At 33.0% G+C, this 19,191-nt stretch overlaps 1 protein-coding gene across 2 annotated transcripts; it reads right to left on the bottom strand.

The window, feature by feature from the left end:
- Window positions 1–617: 617 nt before the first annotated feature.
- Window positions 618–6,092, bottom strand: LOC111401708 (tryptophan aminotransferase-related protein 2-like). Of its 2 annotated transcripts, XM_023029566.1 has the most exons (6): window positions 5,698–6,092; window positions 5,371–5,609; window positions 3,430–3,733; window positions 2,170–2,450; window positions 1,140–1,444; window positions 618–925 (listed from the first exon to the last, which is right to left on the bottom strand). In XM_023029566.1, exons 2-6 carry the CDS (start codon window positions 5,589–5,591, stop codon window positions 738–740), a joined length of 1,299 nt encoding a protein of 432 aa, XP_022885334.1. In that variant the 5' UTR covers window positions 5,592–5,609; window positions 5,698–6,092; the 3' UTR covers window positions 618–737. The 2 variants fall into 2 exon arrangements, with proteins under 2 accessions (XP_022885334.1, XP_022885335.1); XM_023029567.1 differs by lacking the exons at window positions 5,371–5,609; window positions 5,698–6,092 and adding an exon at window positions 3,832–4,270.
- Window positions 6,093–19,191: the final 13,099 nt, after the last annotated feature.

The raw sequence follows: 19,191 nt of genomic DNA on the forward strand, positions 1-19,191 counted from the left end.
GGATGTTGTGGGTTGTGGAATATAAATATACATGGTGGGGGTACGGTGTACAGATCTGCGTGATGGTGACAATGTACAGAATTGTGCAGGTGCGATGATGGTAGTGGTGATGAGGTGACAAAAGCATGTAGGCGGTGTCCATGGTAGTGGTGGAGTGGAATGATGAGTTGTTACAAATGGATAATTTGTAATCAATAAATAATATGTAATTTAAAAAATATATTATTTGTGATTAAATTTGTAAGTTTGGTCTATAATTTGTATTTTTGAGATACCATGTGCAATTTATGAGTAGTACTGACTGATCATAAATAATATATTAATGTGACCTTAACTTGTTTAATTAATTAATAAATTATAAAATTGTATCATATGGTCATAATTATGACCATCTAATTTTTCAAACTTTTTCAGAAGTTTATTGTTACCAAAATGCTCACAAATTTGTCCCTAAAATTTCAAGGCCAAGGGGAACAAAACTTGATCTTAGAGCATTTGATCAAGAAAAGCCAAATAGTTGAACATTTCTGTGTCTAATAGTGTACAATCTGATTAACCGAGCAATGCACAAAGATAATTCCATGCGCACCCATGTACTATTTTGTCATCCTCGTATATAAACAGATCAATAAAGAATGATTTCAAAAACTACAAATTATAGATAGATATCATGGAAAATATTTGTTTTGCCAAATACCGTATGCCTAATTTTCTACGAAAATAAACATAATCAAGAACTACGAAGATTTAATACTAGACAATCTCTCAGTAAATTGATCAAATGTTTCATCACGAGGTAACATGCTGATTCTAACGTACTTTCCACTGCTGCCAAAATGCTTTCCACCTCTAGTTAATATCTTGTGACCACGAAGAAAGCTTTCACAATCATCGATTTCTCCTTCACATTTGAGCCAAGCAAAAGCTAAAGCAAGGAAAAGAAAATGTAAACAGAATCGCACAAAACAATACAAAAAATGACAAAAATTTTAATAGGCAAAAAAAAAAAAAAAAAAAAAAAATTTTTATAGGGAAAAATTTTTTAACCCCGTAAAATTTTGCAAACGAATGTGAAGCCCACATATAGAATTATTAATTATTCCAACAGGCGAACCCAAAAAAAAAAAAAAGATTGTTACCAGGAAGTGATCCAAAAGTGCGGCCACTAAAGGTGCACGAGCTAGAGGGGAAATCAGGCAAACTAAAGAGCTTGCTCATATTCACGGCATCTCTAAGTTGTTTCCACCTCCTTGCCATGTTGTTGTAGCTATGTTCGAAGAAGGCTTGGCCTTCTTTGAAGTTGCTTTTATATTGGTGGCTGTCGGATACAACTTGCAAGATTTTTGCTGCGCGAATTTGAGAATCTTTGGACACGCCTATGGTGCTAAGCATGATAAATTCAGTCATTTTCTTCGCAATCTCTCTGTCTTTAACAAGAGCCCAACTGTACATATAAAGTACTCGTAAATGATCCATTTTCAGCATTTTATTCGAGTTGATTGGTTAGGAAAAAGTATAAGCAAGGCCTTCTAGCTTCAAGTACTTTTTCGGATATGCCCTCAAAAAAGTAACTTCTAAAAAATCTCAAAAGATGTTTGACACAAATAGTTATATAAAAGTAAATTTTAAGTTAGTCAAACATGCTAGAATTTAAAAAAAAAAAAAAATGAAAAAAAAAAAACATCTCAAGTCAAACGAAATCTAGAAAGCATGATATGAAGCAACTGAATTTGACACCACGATAATACTGTTGGGCTATTTCACTTCTTGCAAAAATAAATTCACAATCCAAGCAAACTAATTAAATACCAAGAAATAAGGAAAGAATTCTCTAAGTGAAGGTTTTTGGGTACGTCGAGTACGTGTAGAATTCAAATCTCATCAAACTAGAGGTTTGGGGGTGAGATTATTATTCTCTTAGAGGTTGAACGTTGTAATATTTCCCAATTTGTTGAGAACTCAAGTTTTGGGCATAAACTTTAGTATTGTAAAGTCTATTTTATTATAGTGGATTTGATTGGAGTTGTCCCGTGATTTTTTTCCCTCTACACTGGAGGGTTTTTCCAAGTAAATTTGGAGTGGTTTTCTTCATTGCTCTCTTGCAAGAAGTGAAATTGCCCAACAAATATAAGTAGTATTTCCAACGTAGTATTAAAATGCAATGCTTACCCAATGCGTGTTCCAGCATGGCCAGTGCTCTTGGAGACCGTAAATAACATGATATCGTGATCTGCAGGAGAAGAGATTGGAATGTACTGTGGCCAGTAGTAAGCAAAATCGTGAATCAGTATTCCTTGACTTCGATTGACTACAGCTTGTCTTGGAAAGCCATCGGGGTTATTTGGAGACGTCACTAGTTCAATATATGGCTCGTCTTTGCTGAATGTGTAAGCATCGCCTGCCCATTTGTGGAGTCCAGACTCCAGAAAGTCGGTAATCAAAGGGTATGACTGCAAGCAATTACAGATTCATTGTTAAACTCCAAGGAAAAGTGTTTCAAATCTTTGGTATTTTCAATCAAAATAATTGCTTAATCTAAAAGGCATCTGATGTTCGAGGAATATCCTCTCGTTGAAGCAAACTCAATGTCAGCACCAGCATATCTAATTTAGACAAAGGAATATCAAGTTCATGTGTAATATGATAAAAACCTTAAAGCTGAAGCAAATATGCAATATTCTGATTTGAAATATTACAATAAAGAGCGAGAATATTGGTCAAATCCGGGTCATTAATGATCAATCTACTTCCTTAATTAAACTTAGACAACTAATGAAGTAATATGGTTGACTTTCATTTACCATAAATTGAATCAGGAAGAATGGGGGACTTCAAAATTTCAAGAACTAAATTGGTGATTTATTAACATAAAACAGAAAAAGGGATAGAATGAAAACTAAACATTAGCCGAGCCACAAATATTCAACTAACATTTTATCTACAAAAATTAGGTGACCTACAAATTGTGAAATGTGAAACTTTCACAAGAATTAACCTTCCAGAAATTTATTGGTATTACACTACACTCCTCTAGAGGAGAAGTAGATGAACTATTATTTGTTGCAATTTAAATCCCAAGGTAAAAACCGGAAAATGTTGAAGTTATTCAAAATCGGGTTTGACTTGGTTTTGATTCGATAACAAGCAAGTTGTGAGTTCCAAAATATCCTGTCAAAGAAGATCATTAAGTACTGAATTTCGATAATGCAATGAAGCAACATACTTTATGCATTGAATGAAGTTTGTCACACTACACTGAAATATCCTATAATCACGATTCACGAGCATTGTTGTACGCCATTACAATATTTTAAGTAACAATAAGGTTAACTTTGATCGGATTCGCTACCATGTACATTATTCAGTTTAAAAAAGTTCTGTAAAATAATTATGTAGCATTGTTATTGATAAAATAATATACGGACTTACCGAGTAAAATGGTGCAGCAGATACCACACTGATTGGCTTGGAAGAATTAGGTGGAGAGACAGCATACAACAAGGCCTGGAAGAGTTGTGTAGAACCCGTCCCGACAACAATGTAGCGCTCTTCAGTAATGGCATTTCCGACTAATTTGTGCAACCTAATAATAGCATTGGCAAATTCCGGCTCCAAAAACCAGCAAACTTTTCTGACATCAGAAAAATAACTTATGAATTGCCAGCCATTAATCACAACTGTAGTTTTATCTCCCATCTGCAGCCAATATCTCTCATACATTGTTGGATCGCCACTGCATAGAGTTACACACATATTAATTCATGACATTAGGGCACACGATGCTAGATTCTGCGTAAAAAGAATAAATTTAGCAACGAATATAATTTATACCACTCAGATGGTCTATTAAATTTCCTAGTTCATATGGTTCATCAAATTGATGCTCCCGACTCTTTTCTACAATAATGCTAGGAATAAGTACAATTCATGGGAATTGGCAATTTAAAATTTCTGCAGCAAAAATTAATAACGGCACAGGCTGTAACACATTAAAGTGCATGATATAACACCACCTAACTAAGGGATGGTCCATATTCGAGGACAGTGGTCCAAAACATTGCATGAAGATTCAGTATGGGATTGAAGGTAGGTATGTGAGGGCAGCCCATATGTGGGTCATTCTCCATCAGATGATCAAATGATTAGATAAACAACAAGCAAACATCAGGTCCAATATTCATTCTTCATAGTGACAGCACATACGGATTAAGACAATCTACAATCATCGTAGATAGAAGTAGCACAATCTAGGATGTAAATTTTTCTGACTATCGTTAACATCCGAGCAAGTAAAACTAACTTGGCCATAAAAATGTAGCCAGAAATTTGTCGTGCTTATACAGCATTCGTTTCCATATAGTGTCTATAAAATAAGGTCCTAATTATTGAAGTGTATAGTTTGCAATCTTTAAGGGATCTCAAAGGACAAAGGAGGTCCAAATGTAGCAAATGCACAAAACAAGAAATGACCCACAAAGATGCATCTCATTATTAGTAGAATAAAAGTGACTTTAAGATAACATGGTGGTTCGCACTCTTTAATCAACTTCTCATTGTCCACTACTCTGACCCAATCATAGAGGATGGCAAGCTAATTCTTAAATAAAACTTTCCTTTAATGCTAAAAAGTGACTTTTAGTTAATGCGGTGGTATAGGATTTCAAATTGACTAATGGTAATTAACTAGAAAATAAGCTTCTTAAACAAAATTTCTCACACTCCACTAATGTAATGGAGCACACACTTGAAGTCAAAACTTGAAAGTAAGTTTTGGCGTTCTATTAGTCGAGTGGGACAACATTATTCTCGAAATGGAGTAACTATTTTCCTAATTGATTAATAAAAGTAACATTTACAAAACCCAAACAAGCGCATAACACAAGAATGACCATGCTGGTCAATGGGAGAATCAAGGAAGACCATCCATGGTGCCATCATGCATGCTTGCAGAACACTACTTTGGAATCATCAAACTCGAACGACTTCAATAAGCACTTTTTTTGCTTTTACTTTATACTCTAACATGCGCCACGGGAAATCACTAGCCAGCAGAACATATTCCTGTATCTGAACTGACAAAAAGTGAACCCTTATGCACACGTGAATCGTACCAGTGGTGGCTAAGCAAGCAAGATAATTCTATTCTACCCAATTAATAAATTAATTAAAATACATAAAACCACACTAGCAAGTACCAAGCGCCCCAAATCATTAGACTAAGTGATTCGATACAATGAAAATTAGACTAACAGGTGATTCAATACAAAGAAAATTTGGATGAAAATCTGAATGATAGCCCCACATCAAGAAAATAAAAAACAAAAGAAAGAAGAAGAGATAAGTCGGAAATAAATAATATAATAGACTTACTGATCAAGATCGATAATACCATCAAAACCTTTTGAAGAAGAAGAAAATGGCTGTGGTGATGCTTCAAGAAGAGTCACGAAAGCATTTTTATACTCGTTCTTGAAGCTGAAAAATTCTTGATAATGATGATTTCCCTTCCAGTAATCTCTGTATAAGAATCCCACATTCAAGGCCAAAGAAATCACCAAAAAATGCCCCAAAATCATTGTTCTCAACTCCATTTTTAACTCACAAACCAGCTGAAATTACAAGAAACAAGAACCCTATTCAAATTTCAAAATAAAAAATAAAGTATATATATGTACATAAAGAGAAAGACAAACATACCAGTAGAATCTAGAATACAGAAAATAGGGTAGAGAATCTAATAACCCTTTTGATCACATTGGCTGGAAACCATTTTCAAGAACCTGAAAACGAGTCTAATGGGGTACAGTTTTTCTATACAAATATATATAATAGAATATGCATTCAGTGTTCAGTTGCGAGCTCTCTCTCTCTCTCTCAGTGAAAGGCTGCACTTTGGGCTGTCCTTGTGCAGTGTTGCGTATGTTCATTCCCTTTTCCCTTTCTTGAAGTACTATATAGAGTTATGTGCTGTGCGTTCTGTTGGCTCCTCTCTTCCACTAGTGCTCTTTTTTGAATCTTTTAGGGCTTGTTTGAATGGGGGGATTTTTCATTTTCCACCTTTTTTCTTCTTGAATTGCAAAAATTTTCTTGGCAATTGATTTTCCATCCTCTCCCCACATGACCCATTTTCTTGGTTTTGTGGAATACTCATTCCATGACTTTGGTGGGAAATCAGTTTTCCAACTTTTTTTTTTAATTTTTTTTGCGTTGAAAATAAATTCTATCCACAATTATAATAAATTCTATCCATTTAATTGACAATTTTCATGGAAAACAAAGATAAACGAATACCAAAATTTCATCATTTTTTAGATAAAAAATTATACCAATCAAACACGTTAACTTGAAAATTCTCAGTAAAACAAGTTCTAGACAATTTAATTTCCAGGAATTCATTTTCTTTCCATCAAAATTTCATTCTTGCAATCAAACGAACACTTAGGGTTGTTTGCTTTCACTTGCTTTTTTTTTTTTTTTGATGGTTTTGAAATGAGCAAGTAATAACCTCTGTATCAATAAACTCTGTTTTAATTCACTAAAAAATAAGTTTTGTAATAGTGATTTATTTTGATAATGTATGGCTAAAGTGAGAAAAATTTTAATTTTATGAGCAAAATTATTTTATTGAAAAATATAGGATTGAAAATGAGTTTGAAGGAAAAAAAGAGCTTTTAAAGAAGAATAATGTTATGCACAATGAAAACTATGGATAATCATCTTACGGGGAATACACACGACTTTTTATTGTCTCATGTATCAAATAACAAACTGTCATGTGTACGTCACGTATGATGACTACCGAAATTTTCACTATAAATAACATTACTCTTTAGAGAATGGAGCTCAAACCATGGTTTAATGTGATTGGATAATTTATTTTTCAAACTGCTTATTTAGATTAATATTATTTATCCCTAGTGGTATTCAACACTGATATAGACGGTAGTAGAGCTTAAGCATCATAATTGATGATCATATATAAAAAGAGTAATGATGTTCAATATTCATCAGTAGTGATGTTTAAAACCCGTCTAAATTACACTAAATTCTTGATTCATCGTCTTACTATCATCTATATTGGTGATGAATGGTATTATTTTGAAAAATGAATAATGTTATTTATTGTTAGTAGTGATGATTATTAGTCTATATGTCAGTGGTCTTACTGTAACCTAAATTAATGGTGGAATCCCAACAAAAACATAATTGATCATTAATTGTAGATTTGTGGACTCCATTGGGATCTAGCTCATGTTGAACATTATTGATGATAACCAGTGTTATTCATTTAACAAAAGCAGAGAAGAATTTCAATCAATATGCATCCTCCACGAGAAAAGGGGTATTGATCAACTAGTCACACCCATTATATTTACCCCTCTCGATCCGTCAAAGTGGGCATGGAGAATGGGGAAAAATATCAAATTCGGTTGACATACTCATGATCGGTAAATTTCAGTGATCACTTTAATAACTAGATAGACATGCAGAGAAAATAGGATTAAGTTGATGTGAAGAAATAGACGAGATTGCAAAATGTATTATAAAAATAATTGGATGGGATGTATAGATTGAGGACTACTCAAATACTAATATTTTTTCATTCAAACTTTTGAAAATCTTCCATTTCTTTATATCCATGTTGAAATGCTCTATTTTAATTTTATTTTTTCATAAATTGAAATGAAATAAATTTCTCGAATATATTTTGGTAACTACTTTTGTTTCTTAAAGGCAAGAGTTTAGGTCATTGTAAAGAGAAACATAACCGTCCGTTAAATTGTATAAAGTTAATTAAGAATAAGTAAGAGTTAAAATGTCAAAATTTTGTTACTATTCTATCCTATTTTGTTTATTTCATCGTACTAAACATGTCATCAATATAATACATAAAATTGATATTATTAATAATTTTTTTTCTAAATCGATTAATTTAGCCCGTCTGGAAGAGCTTTTTTCTCATTTTTTAGCACTTATTTGACCGTTATACATTTGAATATCGATCCTATTTTTGGCTGCAATTTTTAACTGTTTGAAAATTAAACACAAAAAAGGCTCCTCTCTCAAGAAGAATGAATTAAATGTTAGGGACAAAAAAGTCATTCTACCTTAAAATAGTCCATAATTATGGCTGACCCTATGTAACATATACACTGTATAACGGTCACAATTTCGCTAGAAATTGGAAGAAATGCTCTCTCAAGGAAGCACTTAATCTGATTATCAAATTGGTCCCGTTTGGAAGCGATTTTGAAAATTGATATTTTGACCGATAAGAAAAAATTGGGGACCGTTTGTGAGAGAAGAAGTCAAACTTTATGACTGGAATAGTGAAATAACGGTCAAAAAATCAATTTTTTAAGGTGAAAAATCACTTCCAAACAGCCCCAAGCATGTGATTCTTTTAACAAATTAGTGCTAATGTATTTATAGTATTAATAAAATTATGAAAAATCCCCAAGATTCTTATATCCCTATCACGAGTGCCCGTGCCTTTCCTCGTCATTTGACTTTTGACTTTTGACTTTGAAACTTTTTTCTTTTGCCTTGCTAGAGTCCAAATTCATCACAAGTATGGGAATGTTGGTCCAGTGCTTGAGATAAATAAGATATATACACGTAAGATAGTAAATGATTAACCTTTTAATCCTCAAATATACGCTGAGATAAGATTTACAAAATAATATCTTAAACCAACCATATGTCAATATCCCGACATGTAAAAAACAATTTCGAACTATTCATGTCAAGAGTCGGACACCCTTACAATCAAACATAAGGGTGGACCCAATTGTGAAGTCCATTGCCACCTAATTTCTTAGGCATGGCTCGTGTGTCTATTAGGATTAGTCCAAAAGTTTGAAACGAAGTCTTAAAACTTAATTTTTAAATATCTCCGAAGACTATTCTCTTTTAAAATAAATTAAACGTCGATATCACATTCATAAAAAGTAGGTATGATCATCTCTTTAGGTTACATAATCCTCTTGAATGTTGTATTTGTGCTTAAAATTCATTGGTCCAATCCTTTCAATGAAAATTCTTATTTGTCCTTCGAGGATGCAAACACTAAAATTTATAAATTGTGGTCTCTTTCACACTTTTTTCACTTGGTTGCGGCCAAGTGTCCGCGTGCTCTCCATCGAATATAAATGACCTTATAGTTACCTAACATGTTGACATGCATTAACACAAGCAACTTCATAATTAAGCGAGTTAAGCCAAACGACCTGTGGGGTCACATGCTCCAGTGCGGGTTCCTCATGTATAAAATAATTCTGACCCCCCATATGTGTATGTTGTGTCAATCCCGTTGTCATCCATATGGGCACTATAGCTCGACCCTAGTTAAGTCTATGAATTGCTCTAAATTGCACGGTCCAATTGACACCTCTAAATTGGTCTAATAATTATTTTCTCTTCGTTTGATTTAACATCTGAACCATATTTCATAATTTCTCTATAGAGTTCCACAAAATATAGGCGACCAATTCAAGAATCCAGGTTAAGATGAAAGGGACGAGACATAAACCTCCGTTCATCAATTTTATCTGGCAATCTGAAGCTGAAATAGGTCTACAAAATCAGGTGTCCACCGGAAAAAACGTTAAAATTAGTCATTTTAGGGGACCCATTTCCAAAAATTTGAAAACTCATTCGTACTAATCTTTTCTATAAAATTTGGCCCCAATATTGAGCACGATCCGTTGCATATGGTACTCGATCTTCGAAAATTTCAAGGGCTAGTAAATGCGCACTTAGACACCAAGTAACGTGCGATAATCTTCTCAATATTAAGATCACATACCATAAAAGACTTGTTAAGATTTTTAAGGACTAACAAGGATGAACCGAACATCACACAACGTGTGGTGCCCTTTCCAAAGGCGGATGGAGAGGGAGGCTTGCCTAAAAGCAAATTGGCTTCTGAACAATGGAAAATTTAGCTAAAATTTATAATGAAATAAAAAAGGATAAGAGATTTAGCCTAACCAAAAACTTAAGTTTAGCATAACTAACTTCATTCTCAATCCAAACCCAATGTTTAATTATTCAAATTTAATTTATAACTCTACAAAAACTACATATTTATTTTATTCACATTCATGATACACACATAACTTGTTATCAAATTAAGTATTTTATTTCATATATATTTAACTAAGTTTAAATATTTCACTTATAATCGGATTAATTTATTGTATAACAAATAACTTTTTATTGATTAAAATAAATATAAATGACTTATTTTAACAATATGAGATGTCACATGTTTGATTAAGTTTGAAAGTAATTAAATATTTTCTAATCTATTCTTTTTATATATTACTTATTTATACTTGTAAGTTAAAAATATATTTATTTCAACCATGAAATGGATGTTATTATGAGAAATAAGTAATATACTCTATATTTAATTTTATTAGTTAAAAATATATTTTTAGAATTTTGTCACGAGTGTCCAAAAATATATTCCGATTTCCGACGCACTTTGTCATGAGTTTCATGAGTTTAACTTTTTAAACTAAATCTCGTATGACATAAACCATCTTTTATGGTTTGAGCTTATTGAAAATAATTTAAATTTCAACCCACCTTAATATATATTTTTTTGGCTCTGCTCTTGCCTCTTTTCAATATTTAGATCACATATTATGGACTTGCTAAGATTGGTCACAATCTGTGACCAGGTCCAAATTAAAAGTGGTCCTTTTTGAACAAAAAGGCTGCAGCTGTTAATTAGCAACCATTGAAGAATGGTCCTTTCTTAGTCAAGTTGCAAAGAGGCCCATTTTTGTGATTTATTCAGCCTTGAAGTTGGCTTCTGTCAGTTCAAACGGTCCCATTTTGAGTGACAATAGGTGGCCACTAATACATAGGGTCTAAGGGAGTACAGGATCGAGACATCGATGGTCATATATACCGAATATTCATATGAGGAATGGAAAAAAAGAAAAAAAAAATAATAAATAATATATCACTTGAGTGGTTCATGCCACGTAGTTTGAGTACTGTTTGACATTATCTATCATATATACACTTTCGTGGTTAAGCATTTACAAATTACAACCTTGTTAGGTTGTCACGGAGAGTGTATAACCTCTCACAATGGAGGGGTTCTTCTTTTTAATTCATATGGGTCCCGCGTGGATCCCAACCCATGTCAAGTATTTTGTCAATTTTTTTAGACAAAGTAGTTTAATTCTATAAACTATTAGCCATTGTTTGGCCCCCATTTTATGAAAATGAAAATTGGTGGAATAGTAGTTTTTAGAAAAATGTGTGGTTAAAAAAGAAATTAAAAATTTTCGATTTAGACGTAATATTATTTTATGAAAGATTGTGTAATTAAAAATCAGAGAGAGAAAAATAGAATGTAATGAAATAGAATATAACGGGGGCCAAACGGGGTCTAAATAACACGTTGAGTCGATATTTAATACTCATTGGACTAAAAGAATTTTATGGCATAACACGGTCCATGAGTCTTGTCCATAATGAATGTTTGGCCCTAAATAACATGTTGAGTCGATATTTAATACTCATTGGACTAAAAGAATTTTATGGCATAACACGGTCCATGAGTCTTGTCCATAATGAATTGAGGTGGCCCACTTGGATAGAGTAATTTGTATTTATTCTTATAAAAAAACACTCAAACCTTCAAAGGCCAAAACATATACATTTTAAGTCATTTTCACTGTAGCATGATGGTTCTGTTAAGAATGTTAAGACTTTGCACTTAGAGTAGAGATTGTACAGTTGTAAGAATCCCGTAAGTTAAGGATAATTCCTGAATTTAAGGATAATTATTTTCCTAATTTTTTGTATAATTAGTTTCCTAATTTACTAGGCCTGTACTCTATATATTGGATATTGGAATCTTCAATTTTATTTTTTTTGTTCAGAACCTTGCACTTCATTATTTTTTATTTGGCCTAAATGTTTTTCTATTTTGAAGAATGAGTGAATGGATATTGGATCTCTTGTTATTGGTCAATATGAAGTTGCTTTTAATATAGTCATCATTCTAACTTAATCAAATTATGACCTTTGGTCCTAAATGATGGAGATGCATATTGCTAAAATGAAGAAATTGTCCTATATTTGTGGTAAGAAGAAAGTCCTTGCAGAAACAGACGATGCATATAAATATGGTATGGTAAAAATCAGAGAGTTAAGAGAAGGTTATTTATGTGCATGACTACATGCATTATGAAGCGTTACTTACGTTTACCCACTATCCATGAAATCTATAGTGCTCTGTCAAAAGTCTTTTATGATGGAAGTAATGAGTTGCGGATTTTTACTTTAAATCAAACAACCTTCATCGCCAAACAAAGTAGGAAATTTCAATCTGAATACTATAGAGAGCTTATCGAAGTGTTTAGCGAATTGAATCATTGTGATACTGTAGTTATGAAGAATTTCGAAGACATTGCAACATATCCAAAGTTCATTGAACGACTTAGGGTGCACACATTTCTTGTCGAATTGGATGATGAGTTTGAACAAGTTAATGGAGAAATTCTAGATTTGGAAGAATGATATACTTTGGTTCGCAAAGAAGCAGTCCGTCACGAAGCTTCAGAAGACACTAGAAATTCAATAGGCTCAAAATCAAACTACATCAAAACATCCTAAGACCATGAGTGGTGCTGACAAGTCCACCTACAAATACCCATTGCAATCAAATTGACATACCAAAAGTCATTATTTTGAACTTCTAGGATATCCAGAATTGCAGGTCATGGTCATACTCCATGGAAGATGAATTCCAAGATGACCCCATTACAACAGTTGTAGAAGCAAAGCCAGAAAAAAGGCTTCAACATTGGTCATAGCTACAATAATGGAGGTAAGGTATTAAGTATTCCTGCACTCCTTTCTTATAGTGTAAGTATAATTGATTCTGGTACTACGATCATATGGCATTTGATTCTAGGTAGGTCTCCACCCTTAATTCATCTTTACAAAAATTTGTATATATTGTTAATGGTACTTCAGGATTGATCTTTGACTCTCACTGAGAATTTGAGTTTAGATTTTGTTTTAGTTGTCGATACTTAGACTACAATCTTTTATCGATTTCTCAAATAACCATAGCTTTATCTTGTATAGCAATTTTTTTTTTGTGTTTAAGGACTTTCGAATGATGCAAACGATTGATCATGGTATTAAAAAGGAAAATTTATATTACTTGGACTCGGTGCCAAGGAGTTCATATAGGTTACATTAAACTTTAATAGTAGATTACTTAAAGGAGGATGAAGAAGAAATCTGAAATATGGCTATGACATCAATCACTGGGACATTCTTTCTTCGGTTATCTAAAAAAATTATTTCCTAGTTTTATTTACAAAATTTAATATTTCTAAGTTTTTGTTGTAATGATTGTAAGTTGCTAAAGAGCCTCAAACTACTTTTTCATTATGCTTGATAAAAACAACTCCCTTTTACGGTTATACATTCTGATGTCTAGAGTCCATCTAATGTTGCTACGTTGGGTGGATCACATTGGTTTGTTACTTGTATTGATGATTTCACTAGGATGACCTGGCTGTACTTGATGACATCCAAAGGAGAAGTGAACTCTTTATTTCAAAATTTTAATAAAATGGTTAAAATGAAGTACAATTCACATGTCTAGGTTCTCTGTAGTAACAATGGTATAGAATATCAGAGTTAAAAATCTCGATGGTATTTGAAAGCACATGGAATTATTTATCAAACTACTTGTTCCAACTCTCCCCAATAGAATGGGATTGCAGAATGTAAGAATCAACATTTCTTGAAAGTGGTTAATGCCTCATTAATAGAAGCCCATATGCCCTTATTCTATTGGTGAAAATCACTTATTTCTGCAGCATATTTAATCAATTGGATAATCTCCAACTCCACTAACTTTCAGACACCGCTCCAAGCTTTTAATGATGCAGTTGTTGCTCCAGCCATCCCTAATTTAACACCTCATGTGTATATCACTTGTATCTATAAACATCAACGCAACAAGTTGATTCCTCAAGCATTATGATATGTTTTTTATAGGGTATGCTACCAATAAAAGGGGATACTGATATTATCACCCTTCAACTCGAAAAATGTTTTCCACAATGGATGTTGTTTTTCATGAATACTCAATGTATTTTTCCCTCAAGTCTAAACTTCAAGAAGGAGTATCAAAGAGAAATTTAGACTCCAAATTTTCTAGACTACAATTATCACCCTTCCAATGATGAAAAATACCTTGATTTCAATAATCAATAAGTGAACAACTTGGATAGTGTCTAAGAGATTGAAGATGTACGCTCGAAGACTGAAGATGTAGTTTTTTCTCAAACTCTATCTCTATTTGGATTCGAGCCCCTAGTAACTAATATACCTAGGAAAGAAATCAGTTGGATGTCAATGGATTTACAATGTAAAATAGAAACGTTGATGGCACAGTTTAACAACCTAAAGCAAGACTGTTAGCAAAATGTTACATTCAAAACTTTAGGGCTGATTACACTAAGACATTTGTGCATATAGCTAAAATTAACACAGTTCGAGTGTTAATATTGTTAGATGCAAAATTTGAATTGGCCATTACAACGGTTCAACATAAAGAATGCTTTTTTGCATAGTGAATTATCTGAAGAAATCTATATAGTCTCCCACCTGGGTATATGATACCAGAAAGATCAAGTCCGAAAGGTGTACAAGTTGAAGAAATCATTATTTGGGCCAAAGCAGTCTTTGAGAGCATGGTTTGAAAGATTCACTAAGTCTACGATTGCTTTTGGCTATCATAGCAATTGAGACCACACTTTATTTTTGAAGAAGCAACATAGTAAGATTTCTGCACTCATTTTGTATGCAGATGACATGGTAGTTATAGGGAATAATCCTTAAAAGAGGAAGGCTCGACCAAATTACTTATCTAAAGAATTCGAAATGAAAGATCTAGGCCAGTTGAAATATTTTCTTGGAATAGAAGTGTCTCGATCTAATAAAGGGATATTTCTATCCCAAAGAAAGTATGCCTTAGATCCACTACAAAAAATTGGTATGTTGGCATTTCAACCAGGAAATATACTAGTAGAAGAAGGGCTGAAGTTGTGTATAGAGTCCAACCAAGTACCGACGCATAAGGTTAGACATAAAAGACTTGTTAGGAGATTAATGTACCTAGCACACTCAAGATCAGATCTGGCCTATATATTGAGTATTTTCAGTTAGTTTATGCATATTCTTGGAAAACAACATATAAGTGTAGTAATGCGAATTTTTGAGGTATTTGAAGGCTAGTCTTGAAAAATGAATTTTATTTGCAAACAGTGTAGAATACCAAAACATAAATGCATACATTGATGAGGCTAGGCTAGAGCAAAAGATGATAGATGATCTATTTTTGGTTACTATACCTCACATGGAGAAGTAAGAAACATAGTATTATTGCTCATTCAAGTGCAGAAGATGAATTCAGAGGTATAGCCCTCAAACTCTATGAAGTCTTGTGGTTAAAACTTTTTTTGCAAGATTTGGGTTATCAATCTAGGCAACCAATTTGACTATATTGTGATAATAAAGCAGCATGTGATATTGTCCACGACTTTTTGAACATAATTGCACGAAACATGCCGGAGTAAACATATTCTTCATTAAGTAAAAAGGATGAAAAAATTGTTGAATTACTTAAAATTCGATCTGAAGACCAACTGGCTAACATTCTTACCAAAACAATATCAAATCGATTGTTCTCAAGTTTCTTAGAAAAGTTGGCATGTGTGACATCTATGCACTAACTTGAGGGAGAATTTTGAGATTTTGTACTTAGAATGGAGATTATACAGTTGTAAGAATCTCGTAATCTAAGGAAAATCCCTTAAGTTAAGGATAATTATTTTCTTAATTTTTTTGTATTATTAATTTCTTCTTAATTTGCCATCTTTGTACTCTATAAATTGTAATCTTCACATTCAATGTATTTCGCGGGAAAATTAGATGAGTAAGACTTCTTCCTTTTTTCCCAATAGGTCCTATGACAAGAAATACCATTTTCAAGATGTTCAAGTTTCCTTGGTCTTATGGCAAGCTATTATAACTTGTTCAACATGATTCATGAGCTATTCTAGACCTGTTCAAAATATATGTTAAATCATACATACTCAACTTATTTTACGCTCATCGACTACAAAACCTCGTGCATATGATACTAGAATTCGTCTTTCTTAACCAAAGCAACTTGACTTATTTTACACTCATCGACGACAAAACCTTGTGCATATGATGCCACAATTCTTCTTTCCTAACCAAAGCACCTCAACTTCATTTGGTATGTCTACTTATGTTTCCAAACTATTAACTCTGGCAACTTCAAAACACAGAAGTAGAAACTAGACAATGACACAAAAAGAGAAGGTAGATTTCATTTTAACATCAGAAAAAAAACCTTGACCAGTTAAACATTTTTCTCAATTAGCCACCACTAAATATGGTTTGTATAGCGGATTCTTTCATTGAGGTATAGACCCTTATTCCTTTTTAATGGTTCTTGTTCATTATATTGTTTGGACTATCATGTCTACCTAATGTGTTCCAAATTTTTTAGAAGTTTAGAGCATCTCCTAATGTCATGTAATACAACTTGGCATAACACTAATGTCTTTGAAATCCATTGAGATAAGGAAAGCGCTTGACTTGGCTTAAGTTATAGTGTTCATAAGGGCAGTAGCTTCGTGTGATGAGCAAAAGACCTTAGCAAAGGAGTCTTGGAAAGCTGCTTTATAGAGAGCTTGGCTAAAGAATTAGAAATCTTCCTTCGAAGACAAACAACAATCGGAGTCCATTTGGTTAGACAACGTAAGGACAAAAGCAAAAGCACAGACAATAGTATTGTTGTAATTTTGAAATATTACAAAGGCAATAACTCAAGGATTGCAGTTCCATCGGGATACAAAGACACGACTGTTGATGCATTATGATTCATTGACGATTATGGAAGTTGAAAAGAGTAAGACTACTATCGAATGAGTGTAAAAAATAGTCGTACTATGTGATATCCCCTCATTATCGAGGAAGATAGGTGAGAAGAATGTCTCAACTATTCAAATGAATCCTCATTCTTGTGATCTCTTCAATTAGAAGAAATTGAGGAGGTCACTAGATCTATTCCAAAACTATTAGAAGACTTTTGTAGAAATTTGAAGATGTTATGCTAGATGAATTGTCAAGTAGATTGTTGTCAAGATGAGAAATCGATCATGAAATAGAACTCATTCCTGGTGCAGAGCCTCTTGCTATGGTATCCTATTGCATGTCTCATCCTAAGCTTGAGGAGCTTAGAAAATAATTGGCAGAAATGATAGACAATAGGATTACGATGCCAACAAAATCACTACATGGAGCTCCATTGTTATTTCAAAAAAAGGTCGATAGTTTAATCTGAATGTGTTGTGATTATCAAAACTTGAACAAGATCACTATGAAGAACAATTTTCCTCTTTCGCTTGTAGAGAATTGTTTTGATTGTTTGAGCTAGACAGGCGAAGTATTATACCAAGATTGATCTAAGGTGTGGATACTAACGAGTTTTAGATCAAAGAAGGAAATAGTTGGTATTTGAAGTCTTGTCAAGCTCATTAGTGTTCCCCCCATATGCCAACTATTGAAATTTACTACTTTCATCAATCAATGAAGAAACCATTTTCAGTGCATTCAAATTCTCTATTGTAAATATTTATTTACATATTCTTAAAATTACTTTTCATCTCGAAATGATCGAGAAAATGCAAAAGGTAATCTAGCGAAATAGATTACTATTAGACTATGTGCCTTACTTCTCTTTGCACTAGAAAGAAAGGTGCCCCGTGAAGCCAATAATCATCGAAAAACTTTGTAATAGATGAAAAATAGATAATGTCTAAAAATGTATTCTCTCTAATGTAGTTTGACAAGGACTCTATCAACCAACGGGTGGGATTTATGCCTTCCATTATTCAGTAATTACTTGTTAAAAATAATTGAATCATTTTCAACTTATTTCAATGGATTCATAATTTTTTAACTATACATTCCATTTAGAAATCATTTATAATTGGGAAAATTTCATAAGTAAGAAATTAATTATGGCACATTTCAAAAGGAAGAAAACAAGTTTCAAATTTCAAAATTCAAAAATCAGATTTTTATTAAAATTTATTATTAATTTAATTAATTAATTTAGTATTTAAATATATTTAAGTCGCAGATTTATATAACTTGGTCACAAATCACAAATTATCAAATTATTGGTCACAGATTAACAATTTTTTAGGTCACACGTTACTTTTCGATCACAATTTATCTTTTTCATTGGTCACAAATTAACCGATTTAATGGTCACAATCAACCAAAAAATTTGTGACCACTTCTTCTTCACCTCACTGGTAGCCATTCCTACACAGATCTGTCATCCTCAATAATAATCCAATAACCCCAACTAGGCCACAAACTCATAGATCAGTGATCTGTAAACCTTCGTTCAAGACCACGATGGTTGTGCGCCGCATTTGCTTCACCCGACGGCGTTCATCGCCGCTCTTCACGCTATCTTCAACGGCGCCACTTGCTCAACCAACCACCACACAACGTTGCCACCAGATCCACCACAACCTACACTGACCAACTGTAGAGCAATCATCATCACAGAACTGCCGAAGCCGCTCTCGTCGTTCCCATCTCCGAGCTACGATGGCGTGACACAACAGTGGTCGACGCTACAACGGAGCAGCTCTCTATCGTCGATTCTCCATCACGGGTCGCCGAACAGTTGAGAGAGAGAGGCATGAGAGAGAATCGAGGGTAGGGGGAAAAGGATTTTAAGAATAATTAGGGTTTGAAATTAATTTTTAAATATATTAATTAATTAAAAAAATCTGATTTATGAAATATTAAACATAGCATCTAATTTATGAAATGATGATTTTTAATCTATTAGAATATGTAATTTCCACTATATAATTTATCCAAACGAAGCATAAACTTTCGTGGGTGTTTACATTTACACTGTATTTCGAAAATGGGCTTTTGTAGATCAAATACACCCACTAAGCAAATAAGATAATTTATATTGAGTAACTTACAGAAATATACTTAAAATTTGGAGTTTTTAGAAAAATTATATGAAAAGTATTTTGAAAGCAAAATATATATATATATATATATATA

The sequence above is a fragment of the Olea europaea genome, chromosome 10 (assembly GCF_002742605.1).
Source record: "Olea europaea var. sylvestris chromosome 10, O_europaea_v1, whole genome shotgun sequence".
NCBI classification, from domain to species: Eukaryota; Viridiplantae; Streptophyta; class Magnoliopsida; order Lamiales; family Oleaceae; genus Olea; species Olea europaea.